This window comes from Tachypleus tridentatus, unplaced genomic scaffold (assembly GCF_004210375.1).
Source record: "Tachypleus tridentatus isolate NWPU-2018 unplaced genomic scaffold, ASM421037v1 Hic_cluster_2, whole genome shotgun sequence".
Classification (NCBI taxonomy): domain Eukaryota; kingdom Metazoa; phylum Arthropoda; class Merostomata; order Xiphosura; family Limulidae; genus Tachypleus; species Tachypleus tridentatus.
In genome coordinates, this window is record NW_027467782.1 from 26,717,633 (window position 1) to 26,744,829 (window position 27,197).

The 27,197-nt window shown below is 29.7% G+C and overlaps 1 protein-coding gene across 3 annotated transcripts; it reads left to right on the forward strand.

Annotated features, from left to right (window-relative positions):
- The first annotated feature begins 15 nt into the window (after positions 1–15).
- Positions 16–27,029, forward strand: LOC143242443 (anoctamin-4-like). 3 transcript variants are annotated; one of them, XM_076485843.1, is made up of 15 exons: positions 16–329; positions 2,044–2,178; positions 2,647–2,810; positions 4,016–4,098; positions 5,752–5,823; positions 6,846–6,923; positions 10,501–10,537; positions 12,560–12,655; positions 13,639–13,693; positions 18,785–18,930; positions 19,897–20,049; positions 21,486–21,538; positions 22,545–22,723; positions 24,648–24,753; positions 25,581–27,029. In XM_076485843.1, exons 2-15 carry the CDS (start codon positions 2,102–2,104, stop codon positions 25,794–25,796), a joined length of 1,515 nt encoding a protein of 504 aa, XP_076341958.1. In that variant the 5' UTR covers positions 16–329; positions 2,044–2,101; the 3' UTR covers positions 25,797–27,029. The 3 variants fall into 3 exon arrangements, with proteins under 3 accessions (XP_076341958.1, XP_076341959.1, XP_076341960.1); XM_076485844.1 differs by lacking the exon at positions 12,560–12,655; XM_076485845.1 differs by lacking the exon at positions 24,648–24,753 and having other exon boundaries at positions 25,581–25,757.
- The last annotated feature ends 168 nt before the right edge of the window (positions 27,030–27,197 follow it).

Consider the following 27,197-nt stretch of genomic DNA (forward strand, 5'->3'; position numbering starts at 1 on the left):
TTTTCATATGTTAAAAGTATTGTTCACAGTTATTTCTACAGCCAGTGTGTATTATATCAGGTTTATGACCTGATGAATTTGTGTGATAGGGTTGCTCCTGTAGTTTGTTATTAATATTATTTTCCAGCAAAGTACACTTTAACATATTTTTATTAGTTGATATTTCACTTCCTGTATCAGTAAAATAATGGTTATGTTGATAATTTATTTTGACGTATTATTAGGGGGGAATGTCATTCTTCAGATGACAAAGCTCCCAGGAAATGGTTATTGAACAACTGGGCTTCGTTTTCAACAATATTTAAAAAGCAACCCCTTGATGACATCAAGTGAGTGTTAATAATTTCCTGGACAGAATTTATTTATTTAATATAAAAAATCACTTGGTAAAAGTTTTGAGTTTTACCTAAAGATTGAAATTACAAAAAAACATCTTATATTTGTATGCCATGTTTAGAGTCTCAGTTGGAGTTTTATTCTTACAAGTTGTGTTTTGAAAGCGATCATTCTGAATACAATAATTATATATAAGGAGAGTCAGTCAGGATAGGAGGGAGAGAATTCTTTTTTGTTGCTATTGTATTATATTTATTGAGCTACAAAATTCAATAAAGATGTGGTAATAACCAAAAGAGATGTAGATCTAATAGTATTAGCATGTGGTTAATCAGATGTTTCTGTTATATAATAGTTTTAATTTCTAAATTTCAAAAGTAAAATATTTTAATTTGTAACATCTTAGTGTTTACATTTCTGTATCACGTGATGGCACTTGTTTGTTTAAAATTGCTAAACTTAGACATCTTTTCACTTGTGTTTGGTTCACTGAAATTGAATACAGCTTTCAGACTTGCAGATTTTCCTCGTACATAACATAAAGTTATAGTTACCAAGCCATCCCATAAAGCTCTGTTCGACATACAGTCTTTCAAAAATGTAAATAATTCTCTCTCTTTCTGTCTTTGACATTTGCTATTACATTATTGATAACCATTAGAAAATAAATATTTAATATTCTGTTTTATGTATAATGTCATCTCGTTCACAGGATGGCTTTTAAGTTTTTTTGGAACATAGATTCAAATCTGCTATTACTATGTTTAGTTTAACCAGCCAAGGAAAGTGTTTTGATGCACAATGTTTAGTTAGAAAACCAGTTAAATTGTAATAATTATAAGACATTGAATGCTTTGTGTTTATTATTGTTTGTGCTCTAAATTGTGTGTTTGAAATTAATAAATAATTTGGGGAAAAAATGAAAAACAGCCCCATGGAAAATTTGGGTTAGCCTCTATCAATACTTTAAGTCTTTGACAACAAAAGAAATTACAGCATTCACAATAAAGTACTAGATTTTTGTTATTTTTTATGCACATATTTTGTTTGTTTTTATTGTAAAAAAAATACTTATTAGGTAACATTAGAATATATGAATGAAGAAATAGATTAATTTATTTGCAATATATGTATATACTTTTGAAGATTGTTTGTATGACATAACTTTATGCTGTAATTTGAACGAAGTGTATACAAGGTGATTCCTGGGTTGTTACATAGGCTTAGTATGAAGGAAGTTGTCATATTTAACTGATACAAGCCTGAAGATAGTCAGGATAAATAATGATAAGCTTTTATTGTGCTCTGCAGGGATTTTAGAAAGGAAAAATTTTATTTCATATTTTTTTTGGTGTGGTTACAAGGTTAAACAAATGGCCTGAGCTCATGTAATGTAAAGGTAGAGACACTAATGCATGACATATAAATATTTTCCAAAAATAACTTGATATTCAATTAGAAGATTCTAGAAGCTATGCAAATGAAATTTGGAAACTGTAATATTAAAGATATAAACATTTTATTAATTTTAGCATGAAAATCACTTTGCTCTCATACTAATCAGAGTTTAAAATTGAGACAAATCTTTATAAAAAAAAAAAAAGGTTCTTATGGATTGATTTTTTGGAGTTCCTCATTAGTTATTGTATCCACTATATTTTGTTTGATAAGAATCACTTTATTGTTTGTTCCTTTCAATTTTTTCAGGGAATATTTTGGAGTGAAAATTGGCCTCTACTTTGCTTGGCTGGGATTTTATACCTGCATGCTGATCCCAGCTTCAGCAGTAGGAGTGCTGTGTTTCCTCTATGGGTTCTTCACCTTGGTGGGTGATGCTCACAGGTATGAATTAGGGGAGAAAAAAGTTAAAAGAGTTATCAAACAGTTTATTATTTTTATAACTCATGTTTGATCATTTTCTAAATTATACCTCAGATAAATCAGTTACTTAGAGATATGTAATTGATGGAATGTGGTAAGTGATTAATCACTGGACTAATTAATCAGTGTTTAACTAATTAATTATTTTGCACAAGACATTTGTAGCTGGAATAATTGCAAAGAGTAATAATTGGAACCATTAATTTTTATTGGTTGATATGTTTTTAACCATTAATGTACCTAAAAATATTTTCAATAATTTTTGTGACAAATTGATTTAAACATAATTTCAGTTAATTAGTTATTTTATGTGGCATTATCATTGAAATTGATAGTTGTATATTATGATTGATTTAAATGTTCAACTGTACTGTGTTTATTCTATAAACTTAAAACAAAATTGCATTTTTTTTTTTTTTTTTTTTACAGCAAGGACGTTTGTGAGAACCACAATGACATAATTTTATGTCCTCGGTGTGACATAAAAGGATGTAAATATGAACAGCTAGGACAGACATGCACTTTTGTCAGAATTACACATCTTTTTGACAATGGTGCTGCTGTATTTTTTGCTGTTTTTATGTCACTCTGGGGTAAGTATTATATAGATTTACATGTTAAAGTTATATAAATAATATTCTCTTCTTCAGACTCTGTTAGAGCTTTCATACACAAAATATCAAATTTTTTGTAAATTAGTTTTAAGACTTTTTTAAGTTACGCTTTTCTTATGCCTATTTTCTTTTAGCATGTTGACTATCTAACATGCATAGTAATTTTGATTTTAAGGTTAAAAATGTTTGTGTGCATCAGAAAATGTTCAAATTTCACATATAAAATTTTTATAACCTCCAGATAATTATCAAACATTTTTGTACAAAGAAAAACATAATGTTTTGTCTGTTATTTTTACTAATGAAACTCTGTATGGGCTTGATAGATTTGACCACTATAAACAATTAGGAAATTAATATAAATAATGCCTTTTTTCATTCTAGAATAACTACAAACTATAACTCATATAAAATAGCTTAAATTTGATAACATTATACATTTATATAGAAGGGGAGGACAAAAGAGTGCCTCTCCCTTGAAAATGTTAATTTATTTGATATTATTTTGGAATAGATCTTGTGAAGTGCATTTTACACATTTTTCTATTATCAAATAAAATATATAACAAATTAACAGTATTTTCGAGGGGGGCCACTTTTCTTGTCCACACCACATACATATATAAATTTATTATATTGATCTTTCAACTGTGTCTGGATAACAGTGTAGAAGTTACAATGACAAGGTGCATGTATGCTCATGCTACCATATCCAGTAACATAAAACTGACCTTACAAAGGACCTGAATTTTGGGAAAGTAACTCACTAAGAAAATCCTCATGATATGTGTGGTAATGGATGCCCATAGCAAAAGGGTTACTTCAACATAAAAACGTCCAACCTGCAATACTTGAAATGGTCTTAATTTCAAACCAACATAAAGCACATCAAATTTGCTACACATTCAAGACTTTAAACTTCTATTACTGAAGTCTCACATCAAACACTTCAAATTAATTCCAAAAGCATGTTATTACTTTGAGATATCTTGTCTGTAATTTGGGACTTTTCAAGGAAAAAAGAAAACACTTTACAAAGTTTATTATTACTAACACTTTGGTGAACAAAAATAGTTGAATAAATTATCATAAGCCATATAAGTTTAAAGAGTAATTTGTATTCTGTTGCGATTTCTGTCTTTAGTGATGATAAACTTTATTACTTTGTTTTTATTTACTTTCAGCCGTTATCTTTATGGAATTGTGGAAAAGATATTTATCAAAAATCACCCACCATTGGGATGTAACGAATTTTGACACCTTAGAGGTAATGTGTACTTTTATTTCAGTTATTAATTTATCACAATGGACTTGTGTATTTGACATGAACTTTTAACCATGGCAGTATACCTATTGTGATTGTGAAGGTACTAGTTGTGTCATGACAAATTTGACAGTAATCATACAAGTATTTTAATTATATGTTGTCAGTGTTGACTGTTATGATTGCAAAGTGATTTTTCATGTTAAGATTAAAAATACTTCATTTAAAAATTTTCAAATTTCACTTATGTAGTTCTTTAAACCTCCTTCATAAATATCAGATGATGTTTGCTGTCAGTAAAAAGTTTATTTTATCTGTTATTTTACAAGCTGTAACTTTCAAATGATCAGCCAATCTAAACGTCCTCATAACCACCATAAAAATTATGAAATAATTGTTAATTACTTTTTTATTGTGCTAAAATGACAACAAATTGTGACAATATACATCTTCTGTTTCTTCTTAATCTTACAGTTTTATTGACTTTTGAACCATGTGTAACTATTAATCCTTCCTTTGAGGGTTGCGGGTTTGCATTCCCGTCACGCCAAACATGCTCGCCCTTTCAGCCGTGGGGGCATTCTAATGTCATGGTCAATCCCACTATCCATTGGTAAAAGAGTAGCCCAAGAGTTTGCGGTGGGTGGTGATGACTAGCTGCCTTCCCTCTAGTCTCACACTGCTAAATTAAGGACGGCTAACACAGATAGCTCTCGAGTAGCTTTGTGCAAAATTCAAAACAAACAGTCCTTCTTCACAAGTTTTAAATCACTTGGTGAACCTTCAGCTCATGTTACCCTATTGAATTACATTAAACAATATGAAGAATATTTCTTATTACTATTCATTATTTTAGCTAATCTAACCTAACAACTTTCTTGTTTTTTCATTTTAGTTACTTTTATAGTAATAAATAAAGAATATTCATGAAAAACATAAAATGTACTGTTTACCAGCATCTTTTTTTGTTCTTTACTAATGGCACTACCACACTAAATGCCCCTTGCTGATATAGTGGTAAGTCTATGGATATACAACATCATAGAGAACTATTGGCAGCTTGTAAAAGAGAAGCTGTGTGCGTGCTAAATGACTCTAATTTCCTAGTGTATGACATCATGAACGAATAAGATAGAAAGCCGTAAAATAACTACTTTATAATAACTAATTTACATAAAATTATTCAATTCTTGTAGAGGTGATAAGTAAATTATAGAAAAAGGAAGAATCTAAGAACTTAAATACTATTAAAATTTGATTCAGTAATTACATTGTGATGCAAAGTTTACTTGTATACATCGATAATAAACTAGTTTAATTAAATTTTGAATTTAACTCTGTAAAAGGTTGTGACATATGCAGTTTGACCTTCTTGATGTGAAAGGGTTAATGACCTTGTTTTCCTGCCTTGAGTGGGTGCTCAGGACAAGTTTGTTTGTTTCCAGTATGATATTTACAGCTACTCTCTAGTATTTCCCTTTGAACATCTTTTCAAACTTTGTCTTATAAAAATAATGTTTGAATGTTCCCTAAAGGTATTCTTTTGAGAAAGTTTCTCAAAAATACATGTTTAAAAATGTAAATTTCTTAACACACAGATATGATGTTTTACCTGAACTCTTGATCATAATGTGTGTGTTTTTTTTATATCACCAGGAACATCCAAGGCCAGAATATTTAGCTAAATTATCAACAGTAAAGAAAAAGAAAGTAAACTTTATTACAGGGGTAAGAACAGCAGTTATCAATTTATAATAAACATCAAAACAAACATCTGACTTTTTGTACAGTTGTTCCCACAATTTGTCTTGTTTTTATACAAGTCTAGATCTATCTGTTGATGATGATTTTGCAATGTTGTAGTTGATTATCAGATTATAAGTTTTATGATGACACTAAAAGTGTTTGGTATTGGTTTTACAACAAAACTGTAACTAAATAACTCTATCAAACAAAATTAACAAGCGATGTATCTTTTGTATAAATTCTTTCTTAAAATTATTAAACTTAAAAAAATGCCTTATTCTTCTTGAAAAATGCAGTTATTTTGAGTAAATGGTCTTCAAAGGTACAATTTTAAAAGGGTGATAAAACACTTTTCTAAAAATAATTCAGTGTAAATGCATTACATGTAGTTTAAAAGACAGCAGAGTATAAAAAATAGATGTGAATAACAAAAATTTAAAAGATCTTGGTAGAACATTGTTTGAAATTGAAAGTTTAAAATGTCAACTTTATGCTTGTTTCAAATATTCTCATTTAAAGTCCCCGCCTGGCTGCCAGGTGGTTAAGGCGCTCGACTCGTAATTATAATGTGATGGTCAATCCCATTATTTGTTCAGAAAAGAGTAGCCCAAGGGTTTGTAGTGGGTGGTGATGACTAGCTGCCTTCCCTCTAGTCGTATACTGCTAAATTAGGGACAACTAGTGCAGATAGCCCTCGTGTAGCTTTGTGTGAAATTTAAAACAAAGCAAATCATTTAAAGTTCATTACATTTATTTTATCCCTTTTTTAAAAAACAAACAAACAAGTTAGATGTTCCAATGCCTAAGTTGTGGTTTTATTATCCCCTTCAAAAATAATGTAAATTGAACTTCAGAAGGAATATTACAGTAGTTTTTCATCAGTTCTGGTTCTTTTTTCTAAGAGCATGTGTTTGAACTTTATTTCTTACGAGTTATGAAAATTTATTACTTAGTTTTTTACTGATGTGTTTTTCTAAATGCTTCTGTGATGTACACTGTAACAGGTAAACGAACCATGTGTTTCGTTTTGGAAGAGACGAGTACCGTGTACCATATTTTCCTGGTCTGTGGTGTTACTACTTGTGAGTATTTATTTATGAATTAATTTGAGTATGTAGGTGTGTACACTAAAGCTATGTGAACATTTAAGATTTCAGATTTAAAGAAGAACCAATTTTGAGAACAGTGAACTTTAGAAACAGGTTCAATAGGTAATGAAGACTATTTGACACAGTGATGGTGTTTGGTATTCAGTGGGAATGAGAAATTTATCTGTATACAGGAATATGTGTGTATGTGAACTTTATTATTGAAAATTATTAATTTGGGAAGGGGTGTATGGATCATCAGAAAAGTTGAATCAAAATATAAAAATTGTATTTTCAAGCTGACAACTCGGGACTCTTAAAAAGTAAACAAACTATTTTGTCCCCACTAAAATTGATAAGTACTGTAGGCATGGAGTTAATAGAGAGATTTATAATAAGCTTAAGAAAATAATACAGACATTACTTGCAGCTGTATTTATTTACTTTGTTAGAGCCTTTGGCTATAGGCTTGACAATACAGTCTCTGCATTTTGATTCATGTTGTTTCTTTATTTTTCTGACAATCTAGAATGAGTTTTAATTATATTGTTACTTAAGATGTTTTTTTTAATATTCATTAATAGAGAATACATTCTAAACTTCACAAGTGCATGTGAATTCAGTTGAATGTTACATATTTTTTGACAGTTTACTGTTGCTTGTGCTTTATGTTCCACTTATCCACCACATATTAAAAATAAATGACACATGTTCAAGATAAAATAAACATATTTACTGGTATACACCTGTAACATACAAACTGTAAAATTGTTCTCAAAGGACCATTGTGAAGGCAAAGATTGTATGATCACAAATTTAATGAGTAGCTTCCATCAGCTTGTACTATTATATAACAAAAGATGAACAGTAACAAAGAAATCTCATCAGAATGGAATAATGTATCTTTTAAAAAAATACAAGAAAGTTTAGTGCAACATAAACATACACAGTCACATGCTTACTTTGATAGGTTTACATAACAATATGTTTGTTCTTCAACAGCCTGCTGTGTACAAGTGTTTGTTAGAATAAGGCAACACAAATAATTCTCTCAGTGGCACACTTTGCTAAATTGCTAATTATCAATAACTTTTACTACCACTACCTGTTTAAAATTGCAATAGCTATATGAAAGAGTAATATATGCAGTGGTAATAAATACTGAATATGTACTTGTGACTTTTGCTAAGTACAAAAACAGAAGAAAGAATTACCGATGTGATATTGAATAGTAGCATCTGTTATGGTAATCATCCAGTGTCAAACAGCTGTTGAAATGTTGCCAGGGAAATAAATTTGAGTAATGATGAACAACAGTGGCTTGAATAACAATATCTATCATCAGAATCGTCTAATTTTGTTGTGTCTGTTTCCAATAAAAACACTAGAAAATGCACAAGCTGTAGTTTCTAACTAATGTACATACTAGTAAAACACTGGATTTTTTGATGGCTAAAAATGAAGGACTCAGAAAATTTCACAGCATGACATAATTAAGGATGGGGAAGTAAGTTCAAAAGTACTGTCAGTTTCTTGCAGAAATCTCAGTGGAGTCCTGTAACAAAATAAATATCATTTGAAATAATTTTATAGTGGAATCAAAATGATTATTTGTGGCTTGAGTTAAGCTGTCAGCAATAGATCTACAGTTTTGTTTGCTTACATTTTTTTGTGATCTCTATTTGTGGATTTTAAATACCTAGTTTTTAATTATCTGTTATGTTGACTTTTTTTTAATGCACAACAATGAGAAAATATGTGTTTAGAGTGAGACATGACCCCCACTAGGCACGTATAAAATTATTCCAGTAGGAAAACAGCCCTTTCAAATAAAACAAGTGTGTTTAAAACGTCTCTTTAAATAAAGATTTGTGTGTTTTGAAGTAATTATTTATCAAGGTTTTGTGACTTGTTTAACGTGAGTCCAATATGAAAGCAGTCACTCAGAACAACGTTGCATCTGTTATGCACTTATAACCACATAAAGCATCTTTCACTGAAAATTAACTGATTTTTAAGTAAGCATTCCATACAGCATATCTTTCTATGTTGTGGTTGAAAATGCTCAGTCGATTTTGCTGTAGTTTTGTGTAACAATAACATGAATAAAAATAACACGATTAAGTAAGGAAATTTTAACTTTGTCTCAACAATCATGTATTTTGCTTATTATCAATCTTTTGGTGGTCCAATCTATTTACAAGAAAAGTTTTCAGTGGTGTTTCAAGAATGAGTCTATTTTTAAAGGTTTTTTTTCCCAAATGATCAGAGATTACTCAAAGGCTTAATAGAGATATCCCAGTACCACAGGTGGTACTGTTAGAGTAAGGCTGCATTCTTAAATTAAGATGACTTATAACTTTATGGTCATTGATTTTTGGTTCTATGTTTAAAGAAAAATTGTTTTTAAAAGATGCACTTTGTAAACTTGGGAGGATTTTTTTATTATTTTCAGTGAATCCAGTTTCCAATTTTTTGCAGTATAGTATACAAGACAGTTATTTATATGTATGTAAGCATATTAGTTTTGTTTATTTTTTACTTTGATTTCTTAATGACTAAAAGGAAATGTTATATGTAATTACTTGTAATTTTTTAAGGTTGTTTCTTGTTTTCTGTTCAGCTGTAAATAATGTAATGTTTTTTTCATGTTTGTATTTTCAAGAATGAAATTAATATAGCTTGGAATTTTTTTATGAATGCACCGAAATAACCATAAGAAAATCTTTATATTTTGCGTGCCAGAGAAATTATTAAACTACTGACAAACCCTCAGTATTTAAGTTCAGATGCAAGTAACACTACTATATATTTGTTTTGTAAGATCTTCAGTAGTACTTTTCAGTTTTGGCCATTTCAGCCATGGGGGCATTATAATATGACAGTCAATCCACACTATTCATTGGTAAAGGAGTAGCCTCAGGTGTGGCTGTGAATGGTGATGACTAACTGCCTTCCCTCTAGTCTTATGCTGCTAAATTAAGGACTTCAAGTGCAGATAGCCTTTGTGTAACTTTGTGCAAACTTCAAAACAAACCAAACCAAATAACTTTTCAGTTTTTTTATAAACACACCCATCATCTTTGAGTGGTCAAATACTAGGCACAGGAATTAGTGTATGTTGATTATGCATTTGTTCTTTTACCTTTGGGCTGGGCATGTATAAATTTGGATTAGAAAAACTTGATTTAAACTCCAAAAATTACAAGCCAGAGTAAAAAAAATCAAAAGAGAATGAACACTGAACCAGGGATAAAATTACCATATTCATATCACACTGATATCTGAAACATTTTGGTATTGTTTCATAATTTGTATGCTAGGCCTAGTGGTCAGTGTTCTGAACTGTGAACCTGGGGGTTTATGGTTCTAATCCTGTTGCAGCAAAAATGCCCTTCGACCTTGAGATTATGTGAATGTTGTAAACGTGATTGTCAAATCCTGTTATTTGATTAGAGTAACCAAAGAATTGGCAATAGGTGCCATTTCATAGTCTTATCAGTTTAAAGTTAGGGATGGCTAGTGTAGATGTTCTTTCTGAAACAACTGACTAACTATTAACCTTTTCTAGATTTATAGAAGAATAGCCACCTTCCTCACTGAATTGGGTAAGTTTTACTTGTTTCTAATTTTGGCAATTCCAAATGAACATAGGTTATTTTGTATGTTTTGTTCATCATTTTGAATAACAAAATTTAACCAGAATCTGACTGTAAAAGTTCTTATACATATTTATTTTAGTGCCAGATAAATACTGTTACAGTCACACAAAGTTTATCAGAATAATTTATACATCTTGAAAAAACATATACATTTTATTGGTGAATAAATCCAAATTATGCACACTTTTCAAAATAGAACTTATTTCTTTAAAAAATTAATTTATGCCACATTATGCATGTTATCTGAATTTTTAATTAACTTTTCTGTTTGTACAGAATGTATTAAAATAACATTAGAAAGTAATTATGTATAAGTATATTGAACATCACTAACAGCACACTTTATCACTTTACCAGTCTTAGTTTTATTATTGATCAAGTCTGAGTGTTTTGTTAAATAAACTAGTGGATCAGTGTGAAATACAGTAAAGTATATTTAGTTGTAATACCATATAGTCTTGTGATCAAAGCAGTGAAAACTGTTCACATTGCTAACATATATATGCAGAAATACATGAAACATTGTATAGTATTTATATAAATATATTTATGATAATTTTAAGGTTAGATGATTATTTGTAACTTTTAATTTGGTATTATGTATTTGATTTAATGACAGTTCATGATGAAGAACAGTAAATATCATATACAGTGTACAGGGATACTGAAAAGGAAAACTTGTAAATATACATTTTTAGAGGCAAGCACAATATGCAAACAGTGCCATGGATATAGTATTTTTAGTCTTTACATAAACATCAACATGTTAATATGCAACTCAGATTGTCATCCTTTCTTGATTAGAAATACTTTTCCAGTGTGTTTTATATTTAGCATACAACAGACTTGTACATTCTACTAACAACTTGCAACATCTTGTGTAGATATCCATAATAAATTCAGAAATATAGTGAACATTCCATCTGTAATGTGGCATTTGTCCAATAAACCGACCCCATGCATTTTATATTAAGGATATATGTGTGTTTTAACATAATTTTTTATAAACTTGTGTATGAAGGCTACTAATAAAATAAATTTTAAAATATGGAATTTTATTTTGAGATAAAATTATGTTACAATAAATAATAAAACATCTCTTGTTAATGCAATCAATTTATGTAGAGATATTACATAAATTGGCTTCAGTACTGCATGTTATATATTTTAAAATTGTCAAAGATTACTAAAAATGTGTATAAAAACTACCATAAAAAGATATTTCCACTGTGAAACTAGAATGTAAAGCTCTTTTTTTCTGTTACAGTATGGAATGAAGTTAATCATTTTGATTTAAAATTAACTTGTGTTTCCTAATGATTTGGCTTGAGAAGTAGTTAGTGTTTGCTAATTCATGGAAACTAGTATATCTAGACCACAACTGTCTTGATCAACAATCATTGGTATCCTACTTCTGACAACAACAAAAAAATGGTTGAGGCTAAGATAAGGCTTAACATTTATTTAGATCATGGACAAATTAAGAAGAATATGGAAAATTCGTCTTCAATTCCTATGATTTATATTTTATTATGACTTTCTCTCCCTCAATACAAAAATATTTGACCGTAGTATTTCTAATTACTCAAAACTACGTTGCAGAAATATCTTTGCTCCGTGTGACAGCAGCAGAGTAACCTAAAAGCTGGACCTGAGCCAGACGTAGAATGATATTTATAACTATGGAAAATAATGAATTTTGTAAATAAGAAATAATTCACTTTCAGACAGAAAGATATTTATACTCTAAAGATTTGATTTGAAGAATAGAACTTAATGTTTCACCTAAGAGTTCTAAAAACCTCTGACATGATGGGTGTTAAATGACTAGTTTAATAGTATTATCAATTGGTTGTCATTTGTGTTAAGGTAGTTTATCAAACATTTTTTATTTATGTCAACCTTTTTCTGTATGTTAATATTCTTTTTTGTAAAATAGTTAATACTGTTCTGAAATATTGTATATAGAAATACATCGCACTCAAAGTGATTATGAAAATAGTTTGATTTTGAAGATGTACATGTTGAAGTTTGTCATCAGTTTTTTACATTTTTTAAAGGAAGGTGAGTAATTTGTGTTAAAATATGAAATGAAGAAGTTTACAGAAAAAGAAACAAAGTGAACTCAAAATAAATGGTACTAAAAGACAGCTGATAATACATAGTTATAAAAACTAATCTTTCAAGTTGTTTTGTAGACTAACTTATTACTGGTCATAGAAGTGTTTAAAAATCACATGTAACATGATTTTTGAAACATTTTAATATCTGCATGTGTAGGTTGAAGTAGATTAAGTTGTTGAAGCAATGTGCTAAACTGTTGTATTTACCTTTATGTGCTCATTTTTTTTACTTTTGTTGGTTTTTAGTTTTTAATACAAAGATATTATTACAATTTATATGTAAGAAAAATGTTTTAAGCAATAAAATCAAACTTGTAACACCATAAAAAAGGGTATTCCCTTTCAAATTCAGATTATAGGTAACTAATCAAATATTGAAGCACATTATTTTTTGTTCATTAAAAAATAAACTTAGCATTATGAGGGCTTTTTATTTATAAATATTGCAGATAAAATTAATGTTTTAGCTGAATAATATAATTTATTGATGTACAAGTCTAAATATAACAAGCTAAAATGTTTTTTACATTTATTGTGCTTACAGTGAATTAAATGGTCATGGAAATTTTAATAATAACTTATTGAAATGGCATAGAATTCTTTATTTTTTAAAAATGTCCTAAACTTGTACTTCTTACCCCAATGACACAGCAGTATGTCTGCAAACTTACATTGGTAGAAACTAGGTTTTGATACTGGTGGTGGGCAGAGTACAAATAACCCATTGTGTAGCTTTGTGCTTAATTACCCACAAACTTGTGGTTTTACCTTTGAGATTTTAGGAGACTTAAAAATGAAAAAGGACAATGGAGAAAGTGTGAATAGTTCATCAATACAGAATTGAGTTTTTTAGATTTTATTTTTATCTTTATGTTACATGTGAAGAAAGTTGTTTATGTTAAAATTTATCTTTTGATGCAACAGGTTTGTTGGGTATCCAGGACATTACAATTCATTGTTTGGATATCGACAAGAGGAAGTATGTATAACATTGTCAGTTTTTTTGTTTTATAAAAGATCAGGTGTTAAACTGTTATTTAAATTTTCTTTTTGTACACAGTTTATTCATATTACTGTATAATAATTCCAAAACATACTTAACATCTGTTGACATTGTAGCTATTTCTCAATATCCAGTGTCATTAGCTGCTCTGTCCAGTGGTTCTTTGAAGACATTGTGTCGACTGGTATGTGGAATACTTCTATTACACTCCTATCTTTTTGTTTACATGATCTGGCCAATTTCTCTTCTGATGGTGTCCCAGTACTTCCTGTATATTTTTTTACCACATCTGCTAGGCTTTTACCAGAAATGAGTATTTTCCTCAATCATATACTCTTTTATTTTTTCAGGGTCCCTTTATTTTCATGGTATCTCATTCTGGGGTGAGTGCTTCTGAGGCAAGTATGCTTTCTCTTTTTGACTTCATACTAGCAACTACTTTCACTATAATTACTACCACCAGTATGCAACAGGTTCTGTCAAAATGAGGTGCCCTGTAAGATCATTTAGGCACCTACCAGATGATATTATCTTATTATGGATTGCCACTCATGGACATTCATGAATACAGCTAAAAAGGATCTTGCTAATCTTCATATTGAATAAATTGTGATTGGTTTGCTTTGAAAAAATGTAGGGAACTTGATTCACCTATTGCACAGTTTCCAGAGCTCTGTTTTTCAGGTCTCCCCAGTGCATTTTAGCACACCAGGCTGTATTAGTGAAGCTTGAGAATCTGTGGCAGACAAGAGGCTTTTCCACCAAAGTTTTTGAGTGTGTTCAACCACTCTTGGAGAAGAGGGCAAAGTCAGGGGTCCTCCTTCTAGGGTTTCTAGATGTTTTTTTTCATCTTTCAGAAAGAGTGGCTCCAGCCTTCCTGGGAACCTACTCATAAATTTGGTTCATATTTTGCATACAGTTATCTAGTTGGGGAGTGCAAAACCCTTCTCTTTGATCAGTGCCAGTTTTGGTTATCATTTATGGAGGTTGGTTCACTATATCATAATTTTGAAACTAAAGCAATTCCATTGTAAGTCCTTGGTTGAGTGCAGGTTCCACATAATTCCAGGGTTAAGTAGAATACACCTTATCCACTTGGTTAGAGACTGAAAACAAATGTTCATAATTCCTTACCAGATGAGTTCTGTTCATTTGTTGAGTATGACATATGGGATCCCATTATTCCTAGCCTCGGGTGTTACCTTTTGGACTCGTTAAGTGTTGCTTACTTTTGTGTCGTTATTCTGATGGTGCCAAATGCAACATTCTGTGGTTACATGTTGGTATCTAAAGTATATATATATAACATTGTGGTCTGATAACCATAGCCAGCAACATGGGATATAGGTACTACAACCCCTTAATTTCAACCCTGAGCCATAGAATCTTGGCTGTCTGGTCAGGGGTGGCCTACCTGATGATTATTCATATTCTGTTCTGCCTTTGATTCAGGAACAAAGCTCCAAGTGAAGAGCATATTTGTTATAGAGGTAGGGTGTAATTTCCACACTCTTGTACCACTTTTTTCTCTTGGTACATTCCTGTTCTATACAAATGCTTTGTGTGTGGATCATGCCTGCACTGCCCCCTACACTTTTATCAATGTGAGATTCTAGCTAGAGTGTTGGTGGATGGTAAGTATTATTGGAAACAATTTTCAGTTTAAGTAAAATGTTAACTTTTATTTTTAGATAACTTTAGAAAATAAGGCTTCTAGAGGCTTTTAATTTCCCAGTAATCTTGTAATTTTTAAGAAACTAAAACTGGAATGTAAATGCCACTTTTCTGTTCTTTAAGTCATAATAAATAATATCATGTTGTTGTTTGCAGTTTATTATTTATAAAATCCTATCTTTGTATTTACTTTTGCACTACCAAAATAATTAAGACAACTTGCCATTTTCAGACTTTCATTTATATCTCCTGGTAATATTAAAACATGAATGTTGTAAAGTGTCTTTAAAGTTGATATAGTCATGTGAAAATTGTATGCAAAATGGTGGTCAGTTGGCCAAAATGGCCATTAACTTAATTAACTTCTAAATACGTAAGGATATTATGAGTTAAGAATTTAAATAATAAGTTAAAAGTAACTGAAACATTGAAGGGAATATTTTATTAATAATTGTGTTGTTTGTTCTTAGTTTAAGTTGAAATTTGCAAATAGGATTTGATTTTATACTGTATCTATAAAACTAAATATATTCTATAATTAAGGACTCTTGTGATTTTCTTATCCAATGTTCTTTTTTTAAGTTGTCTCTTAGACATATTCAAAAGAATTTTTGGTTTTTGAAATTTTATCCCAAGAAATTATAAGTATCCAGCATTGTCACTGTGTTGTAGAAATGACACTAAACATAAAGCATTGTAAAACTATCTCCAATTTGCACATATCATTCAGTGTTGCTCAGACCTGTGTTTAGGCCTGAGTATCATTAGGACACCTGCATTGTTTTATTGCTACTAGCAGTAGTATAGATCTAGGCTTAGATAAGATCCAAGATCAGTAATAATTATTCATTTATACACAGACAAATGTAATTTAGATTAGAAAGTAACATACCTAAATTACTTCTTTCTTGTTCTAACAAACTACATTTTAATGTATGTACATAAGCTCCCACATGACCTTACTAACCAGCACTGTTTGAGGTAATCTACTTTACACAGACAACACTGATCTATGACCTACTTTATCAATATGTATATGCTCAATCTGAAACCTGGTTAGACAATGTTTTGCTCAATAACATAATAGCAATCAGTCAAATAACTATAAGAAGTCCTGTATTTGCACTGGTATTTGGGACCTGAAGTCATAAATTCATGGTAAAAAAACATGAAATCTTGATTTTTATTCAAAGTACACTTCCTGTTGGCTGGGAAAAAATAGCAATATTAACCCTTTCTCTGTAGACATTTTTTTCTGTGCATGTCTTAAGGTTTTAGTGAGTTACATTCAAAAGTTGATTAAAGTATTTTCTTTTCATGATATAATAATAAATAAACTCTGAAAACATAGCTCTTAATCCATATTTTAATAGTATACAAGTTTAAAGATTTTACTTTCAGAAGGCAATATTTAAAATAAAAAAACTAGAATTTTCTAGTGTAAGAATTGTAACATTTTCTCTCTAGGCCTTTTCTTCTCTTATTTATTTACCACCCCTCCAAGAAGTAGAAAATGAAATTTAATGTAAATCACTTATTATTATATAATTTCACTAAGGCATACTATAATTTTCATAGCGTTTGATATTATTTGGTTCCAGAGACATGAAATCAAATCTATCTTGCCACACCCACTTGTGACGTCCTCTTTATTAGAAATTTCCAATCAGTGTTTAAGCCACTCAGTTCAGTATTACTTAAAAACCAATAGAAAGCCGTGGTTTTCATCTGTCAAGTGATTTATCATATTGCAATGTTTCCTGTAAATAAAATTCCATATTTTGCTTTCAATTTAACCTTGATTGCCATGGGAAATTATTGTTTAAAAATAGAAATCTCTTTAGATCAGTTAGGTTAGATTAAGTAAAATAAGTACTACTGTTACTACTAATAATAATAGGCCTGGCATGGCCAGGTGGTTAAGGCACTCGACTCGTAAATTGAGGGTGGCGAGTTTGAATACCCGTCACACCAAACATGCTCGCCCTTTCAGCCGTGGGGTCGTTATAATGGTACAGTCAATCCCACTATTTGTTGGTGAAAGAGTTGGCACTGGATGGTGATGACAAGCTGCCTTCCCCCTAGTCTTGCACTGCTAAATTAGGGACAGCTAGTGCAGATAGCCCTTGTGTAGCTTTGCACAAAATTAAAATAAAACACACCAAATAACACACAAACAAAAAACTAATAATAATAGTAATATTTTAAAAAATGTTCATGAGTAGCTCGTGCATAATGGAATTCAAAAGCATAGCAAGAGCTGCATATTTGTCACATGATTTACAACTTATTAAGGCATGAATAGTAATTAGTTAGGGGTTATAAAGGCAATAAAACAATAACATTTAACAATGTATACACATACACACACTATTATGAGCATAAAACTATTTAGTATAAACATAAGTAGTTTAATATCACAATTTAAAGTCATTCCAGACAGTCATTCTTCACTGCTTCATGGGTTACACCAGTAACAAGGATTTAGGTTTAGATATTACAGAAAAAGGTTTGAAATTTTTGAGACTAAGAAAAGTATTTTTAAGCTAAACATGGAAATCAACATTCAGACTAGCAAACAGAAATTCTCTATTTATTCATCTATACATATGTAAGTATTCACAGATACATTTTTAGTGAAAATACTCCATTAAAAAATATAATCTTTGGTGTGCAAAAAACTTTTTATGTTTACTTAAAGCCTGCCAAATGATGTGAATACATTGTAATACTATAACAAGCACAGAATAATTGTTAGGTCAGTTCCTGGGATTGAGCCTGTCATGAGAAACTTAAACTATGAAGAATCAATCAAAGTTTTTCATGTTAGTCACACACATTCTTTAAATTTTGAGGTTTGAAACATTATTTTTTGGACCATTTGATCCTGGGCAAGTTATTAGTGCTCTCACTCACTAACTTATATCTTATTGTACTTTTCAGTCTTGTGTCCTTTCTGAGATATTTTTTAAAGTGGTATTGCCACAGTAATTTTGAAACTGTTTTTCTACATTTCTTTCTAGTGTGGAACAGGAGGGTGTTTGTTTGAACTCTCTTTGCAGTTAGCTATAATTGTGGCAGGGAAGCAGTTCATTAACGCCATGGTGGAAATGGGTGTTCCGTAAGTTTTTTAGTTAAAATAGACATTTATTGTAATAATTTCATGTCAGAACATTTTCTATGACAGTTGGCTCATTTTGAGATATTAGAACTGTTGTACTTTTTTTTTCAAAAAGTGATTTTGATATGTTCAAGATACATAGTTTATTAATGTTCAGTCAAACATGTAGTATGTCAGATTGTATGTAAAATTAAACTATTTATACATTCATGTCAACAACAAAAACTGATATTATTTTAAAACTAGGTAAAAATATTTTTGTATTTATCTAGATGGCTGTTACGGGTTTACAAGAAGTGGTCAGTGCATAAAAAGGGTCAGTGTGCTCATGAAAACCATGCACCCACTCAGTGGGAGAGTGACTACAACTTAATAAACCAAGAAGAATTGGGTCTTTTTAGTGAATATCTTGAAATGGGTAAGGCTTAAGTTTAAAATAATGATGTGAAAATAATTACATTAAGAGATACATATGTTCCACATAAAAACTTGAACAGATTAAAATGGTACTTTTTCCATGTCTGTGAAAAATGTTAGATCTTTAACAATGACCTTGTAGTTTGTACATCATTCAAGAGCCTTAAAATCAAGTTATTCTAATTGTAGTTAACTGAGTAACTGACTACTATGGAAATGAATGATATATTATTTTAAGTTCCTCCAACGTAATTTAAAATACTTTTAGATATTTAATGTATAATTAACAGTAAAGATGAAATGTGTGATATGATAATAATGTATGTGAAAAACTTAGTTGGAGCAGCATTTAGAATGTTTTTGATGATGTAGAAATGGATATGAATTGTGTTTCTTGCTCAGCCTGAAGGGTTATAATGCTAAGATTAAACATTTGATTCCCGCTGTGGTTATGGGTCAAATTCCACATCGTACAACTTTGCATTTAACAACAAACAAAGAAATTTTTTTTTAATTTTATGGGTTTCAGCTTGTTTTTCAGAACAGTTTAATGTATAGAGGAAACATTTATTAAATACCTGTAAAACAGCTACACCACCTCAATGATTAGTATTTTTTGGAACAGCAATTTTAAAGGTCCTTGTCTGTGTTTTAGTTTGTTTGTTTTTTAAATGAAACATTATTAATATGCTACTTGATTTTGATGTTAATGTTTGTCTTGACTTTCATGTCAAACTAGAAATTAAATCTCTTATTCAACCACCTCTAGACCTGAATCAACACCATAAGGTTAGAATTTCTGTGTAATAAAGTGTGATACTTCCAAGGAGTCACCACATGTATTATTGTAATTGTAGTCCACTAATTACATTAATATATTTAACTGTCTAAATCATAAAAACTTCCTCAAACATTAAATGTACAGTTCAATTAATAAACGTTTCTGTAATTTGTTCCCCTTCTCCAGTGTTGCAGTTTGGATTTGTCACAATTTTTGTGGTTGCATTTCCTCTGGCACCATTATTTGCTTTACTAAACAACATCACAGAAATCAGGCTCAATGCTAGGAAGTTTATCACTTTCTTACGACGACCTGTTGCAGAAAGAGTTAAGAACATTGGTGAGTGCACAGTGTGGTGAATACAGCAAGCTGTTTAGTTTTAGTCTGTTAAGAAGAAAGTAAATTGACAATGTTACATATTTTTTATTTCAGACAAGTCTCTGATTTATTATGTTACATACATTATGTATTATTGCTCTAAATAATCACTAATTTGAATTTAGTTGTTATTTAAATGTTAGTATGTATTAAAATATGATATTTCTCAACAAGATTGGCATGTACTGTTCTCTATTATGACACAAATATATTAAAATATGCAAAAAGAAAAACGACACAAATTATAATTATAGTTATTACAAATTAGGGTTTAGGTACAAGAGTTTTAGAAACAATACTGAGTTTTATATATGATCTAGAACCCGATATTTTATCGACAGTTCAGGCCCATAACAAGCAAATTCAATCCGAGTTGAGACTGTCACACATCACTTAAGCTGGCTATCTTGTATGGCTTTGCACTGATTACAAACTGACTTTTTCCAGGGATGCTATTTAATGTCCTTGTAGAAAAAATAATATCCCAAATTAATGTGTTGAAATTGAATGGTTTGTAATGTTCAAAATCTACTGCATACCTGGTTCCCAATTTTGTAGTTTTATGATTAATTGGTGTTAATCACAATAATAGCTTCTGAGGCCTATATCACACTGACTTTAACTGACTAATAATATTCTTCCTGCTCTTGGCATGTTGGTTTATATAGTTTATTGTGAGTTTCTAGAATATTCACCAAAGTTGGAAGATGCTAGTGTTTTCATAAAATAAATAAATATTAAATCTTACTCTTGAGATTCTTCTGCAAATTTCAAGAACAGATGGGACTTGTGCAATACATAGCCAACAATATACATCACATGCAAAAAAGGAAAACTATATTGAAACAAATGTAGGTACTAAAACAAATGTATCATGGTAAATCTGTTAGAAATCACAGTCTGAAGCTCTTAAAATGTAGACAATAATGTTGTGATACCCAACTTCTTTGTGACATACAAACACTCTTCCATTAACTGAGTGAGGACTGTTATTAGTAAATAATAACAATCATTTGACAGTCATGTGTGAACCAATCAGTTGTAAGAAATATTTGGATTTTAGCCTTTTAGGTATTTTCATTGTGACATTTCTAGTTACCCAGATAGTGAAGTAATGTAATATTCATACTTTGAAGTTTGTTTTATTTCAAACCTTGATTTTTTTACACTAAATATACAGAGAAGAATTATTAGAGTTAATTAATAACTCCTGATTAGTCTTTAGTGATAAGTTTTAATTCATAACTTAGCTGAGATATATATAATCCATTCTATACATGAATGTAATGTTAATGAAAGAGAATTGTTTTGTAAGCAAAAAAAAATAAAAAAGATTAGACAGTAAAGTTATTGAAATATATTCCAGTTATCCTAATAGGTTGATTCTATTTTGATAGGAATATGGTACAGAATTCTTAATTCTGTTGGAAAGATTTCTGTCATCACAAATGTAAGTACAGAGAATTATGAGCAATGTTTTACTTGTTCTTAATACTAACTGTTAGTAATATCACATACATTGATTACAGTGATAAAGGAATACTTCATACACATGTATGATATTAGAGTGAGACACCTTAAGAATCATTATAAGTGAAATAAACTCTTTGCATTTCCTTTCAAATTTTATCTAAATTATGAAATTATTTTGAGAAACGTTTGATGTTTAAGGTGACTATTAAATTAATGTAATTAATGTTATAAGTATAGGTCAGTTCCAAAACTGTAACTTAATATGATCTCTTTTAGAATTTCTGTGTACTTGTGTTCTTTCTGCAGTGATTTTCTAAAGCACCTTTAGTGGGTTTATAAAATACATTGATGTGATTTCTTTTTGTGAGTCAGTTTACAAGTTTACACCTACTGACCATTGGTTGTTATTAATTAAAGACGAAATTTTGTGCATTGAAGAATTGTCATGGTGTTGATCTATCACAATTTTGATGTGATATAAAAACTTAATTGTTACTATTATGAAGAGACAGGAGTTTATAATGTATTACATATTGATGTCAATAGAAACAATAAATTGTTTTTTACCTTTCTGATCACTTGAAGTACAGTGTCACCATATTATTACTTTATTTTGGAATTATATAGTATAATAATTCTATATAGTAAATTGATGTTCATTTAATATAAAAGTAACAATGTCATAAGAAATTTAAGATGAAAATGCTATTATTTTCTGTTCTATCAAGCATGGTTAGTGATGCAATAGACATTTAACACAGTGAATTTTATTATAATCCACAATGTCAAACCCAGTTAACTGTGTACTATGACGTTTACATATGTGAATATTTTCTTCTACATTGTCCAATATACTTAATGGTGTGAAACTTAATAATGTTTGCTCTTACACAATCAAACTAAATAATATTACAGTATATTATTTAAGGTGAAAGAAAGTGTGTTATTTTCTGAACTGTTAATTCTATATTCTTACTTTTCAGGCACTAATTATTGCCTTTACATCAAGTTTTATAGAGGAGACATTTTATAAAGTTTTCATTTCACCAGATGGGTCACTGAATGGATTTCTGAACTTTACTCTGTCAGATTTCAACATCAGTGACTTTCCTGGTGATTTGAATATTCTTTCTGAACCTGACACCAGTGTGGAATACTGCAAGTAAGTGTTAATTTTTGTTTTATTGTTTCAAATTAACAGAGCATAGAAAACAATGTATGTGTGATTAAGAACCAGTGTGGTGTCTCTTTAACCCAACTGGCATGGGATACCAGTGTGGTGTCTCTTTAACCCTACTGACATGAGACATGAAAGTGCACAAGTTACTACCATTTTACGTAGATTCAAACTTTAACCCTATTGACATGGGATATCAAATTGTGCAAGGTACAACCATTTTATTGAGTTAGTTTCAAAGTTATCATCCATGAAAGTATTTTTCATCATTGCAACAACATTTTTACCACAATGAACCAGATTCAAGGCAGTTGAATGCAACATGGTACATTTAGCATGTATAAGTTGGTGGAAATGATGCCTAGCATGCAAAGATAGATGGGTACAGATGATGTCTATCATGTTAAATGTATGGGTGGAAATGATGTCTAGCATGATCAGACATATTGGAAAAGATATCTGGTATGCGTAGATATTTCGATGAAGGTTATGTCTCGTATGCATAGACATATGGATTGAAATGATGTTTGGCATGTGCAAATATAATGCTGTAGGTGATATCTAGCATGTGTAGATATATGGGTGGAGACAATAAAGGGTTGATTAAACTACTTAAAATAATACATATTATTAAACTTGGTACAAAAAGATACTTTATGACTTAAATATTAGTATTACATAAGATTTAATTCTTAAGTTAAAAAAATGAATATACTTCTCTACACAATCTGGTGATGCTCTGACTTTTCATTTACAAATATTTTTTTTCTCTCCTCTTGTGAGGGTTTCAGATTGTTCAACCAATTAGAAACGTACATATAGCAGATACTAACAACTCAGAATATAAAATTTCAACCCAAATGACAAATCCTTGTATTATCTTCTGTTTTTCAAGAAATTTGTGTAATTCTCATTTATATTGCTGTTGGACAATTGGTTGTATTTATATAACTAATAAAAAGAGTGTATTCTATCCATAAATCAGGCAAGTTTCTTTTTGTTTCGGCAGTCAAAGCCAATACTTCACGAAGCTAGCCTGATGGGTTTCGACAAAAAGTGTTGCTTTAAGTAGTAATGAATTTGTTTTTTTTTTTTTATAAACCTAATTGTGGGTTAGTTAGAAATAACAGTTGTTTTACAATTCTATTCAAGTGCATCATGCAATATTTTTTAATGTAACATAATTATTCATAGTACTAAACAGAAATTTTATTATCCTTTTATAAACATTAAAAATAATCACAAGAGATTTCATAACATTCACCATCAGTTTTATTTTTTATTCTGAAAGAAGTAACATTTGTACAAAACTTTAACATATTTTTATCCAAGGAAGATGGAAGGTTTGTTTCTAGATTCTGTTTTGTGTGCAGTAAAAAAGTTATACATCTTCAAGAGAGAGAACTTTACTGACTTCATCTTCAGCAGCATTTGAAACAACTACACTAACTCTTTTAATGACTGTATTTCAGGATTGATACACAAAAATTGTTCAAATAAAACACAAATAGAACTTGAAGACAAAACACTTGGATGATGAAATTACTTTTCTGCTGGTACAAATCTATTAAAATTTTCCAGACATCAGATTCACAAAATTCCAGCAAAATCTCCTCACTCAATAGGATTTCAAAGAAACTTTTTTGGAAGAAAACTGTAGAATTAATTTCTAACAATTAGATATTGCATATGCAAACTTGCATATTGCTGTTCATATAAGAGCACAAAATGTACTTAGTTGTTTAAGTTAGAAAGTTAACTTTATTTCAAAAAACTTGACTGAGTACAGATAACAGTTTTAAGGTAAAGTTGAAAATTTATAAAATGCAAAACATCCTCTATAAAATAAATTGTTTAAAGTGCTGGCTTCTATTTTAAGGTCATTTTATTTCATGATTTCTTCATTCAGGTACCAAGACCATAGAGAGCCTCCAACAGCAAACAACAAATATGAATATAAGTCAATATATTGGCAGTTTGCTACAACTTGCTTGATGTTCGTTTTTAATTTTACGGTTGGAAACAATTTTTTCAAATTATAGATCTTATTTTTAATCAAACTTAATTACATTTACAGTTCATTTTTAGTTTATATTAAAATAAATCAATTTACAGTATCTTTCACTTTAGGACATAAAATACAACTTTCTTTCTTCAAAATATGGAATATTTTTAAATGCTAATTGTAGAACAAACCTGAGACTTTTATTTAACCAAAGTTTTCAAAACAGATATAAAGTGTGAATAGCTTTTACTAAATCACCTTTTATTTGTAATTTAAATTTTTTTGAGGAAGCTAAGCACATGTTTTGATGTACATAAACCCACAGGACCAGTTGAGAAATGCTGTATTAAATTAACTTGAAGGGAGTTGGAAACTTTTTAACATTTACTGCAACTGAAAATATATAAACATTATAACGATGTACAGTTGTTTTTAATGAAGCAACATAAATAGGCTATAATAGGTAATACATTTTACTTCAGCCAGGACAATCCTAGAATGTTTTTAAAAGCTTCAGTAACATTTACTAAGTTATCCTTCACAAAATGGATGGATTAATCATTTTTGTTATAAAACTATCCTTTTTTATTACCCAATTCTAAAAGTGTTAGATTTTTTTTGTGGCTTCTGTTCATCCAGTGTAATGTTTTTCTAATTGTGTAGCACTGATACTGTTCTGAATGACTGTACATGCTCATTAGTAATTTAAGAAAAATTCATGATTTAATCATTGTTCATAAAGTTTTATAATCTGTATTGGTTAAACAATGTTATGTAAAAGGATTATGTTTTAAAAATTGCTCCAGTGAAACTTATCATGTTTTTACTTTTTTTTAGTGTCTTGTATTTATCATCTCATCTTGGATTTGTTGGTTGATCCCTGACATTCCAAAGTCTGTGAATCTTCAGATCAGGCATGAAAATCATGTCATCAATGATATGATTATTGAACATGAACTAAGAAAAGCAAAGTATCTTGCTTTGAATGAAAAAAAAAAAAAAAAGGAGCCAGGTTGGAAGATACAAGTAAGTAGACCAAAGGTAAGTTTGTGAATATTCTGTTTGTCACTTAGTATATATTTTTATTTGTGTGTGAATAAGTAAGAGAGTATAGTTAGAGGTTATGGCTTGTGTAAGTGTGCATACTGCATGTTAGCAGGTTCTTCAACTGATCAAAACTTGGTAAAACAAGATTCTAAACTTCAGTAAGGCAATAAGGTTGGTGGGTCATTCTAAAAAATAAAATAGCCAGGTAGGAAGATACAAGTATACCAGTGGTAAGTTTGTGAATATGCTGGTTTGTGTGTGTGTGTGTGTTGTTGTTGTTTTTATCAGTGTTCAGTATACGTTGGTTATCAGTTGTTTTTTTTAAGTATTCTGTCAGATTATCAACAGATTAAATTTCTTTATATAATTGTAATGAAGAGAAACTAAAGTTATTTGATTAACTCCAAACATTAATATTTACTCGAAGGAAAATTATTTGAACTTAGTGAAAACTTCAGTTTATGAATTGGTACTTACTATTATAAATGTGTGCATTATTAAAAAATATTGAACATTTATCTAGATGTATTGGATACAACTTCAGTTTTTGAACAGATTTGTGTTAAATTATGTACTTGTTTACATCCTTTAATAATAATTTGAATCACTCATGAGGGTGAATGAAAATTATAAAGTACAAAACTCATTTTTTAAAGTAATGGATCTTTAGTTTTGTTACTTCTCTTTAAGATGGGCTGATTTTTTTTAAAAGCATTTTTGACATAAGTGTTTCTTTAAACATACATTTCATGTGAAAAATTTCGTGGTTATTTCAATCATCAGTAATTTTTAGATTATATAGATGTTTACACACATTGTCTCTTGTCATGTAAAATTAAAACATTTTTATTATGCCAGTTGTAACTGTTACAAAATATTTCTTTATGTGAATTTTAAACCAGTTATTTTAATTATTACAACTTTTACTTCTGTATATATTTTATTGTTTAAAATTTATGAGCATTTCTGAAGAAATAGTTGTTGATGTGTGCATAATTATGAAGTATTTTTTCATTTGTGATAAATGAAATTAAACCTTATTTACTAAAGTATTTAGTATTATTACCTGATGTAACATGTTCTAGAGCAGAACTTATAAGTGTCGTAGGTTTGTTTCACATATTTCATTTACAAAATTACTAACTAACATCTCGCCTTTAAACATATTTTTTTTAGTTTGAATAAGAAGTTCCCAGTTCGTGTAACAAAGATAAAATGAAAATTCTGAATATATTATTATTAAAGACTTTTGCGTTTTTTTAAATTCATGTTTTAATCTTCAGAAGTATTTCATCTGTTATGTTTCTTTAAATGTCCAAACTATGTCCCAGCAATGGAACGATATCAAATTAATTCATTTCTTTATCAAATGAAAACTGTCGTTACAGGCTACATTTAATTTCAGGC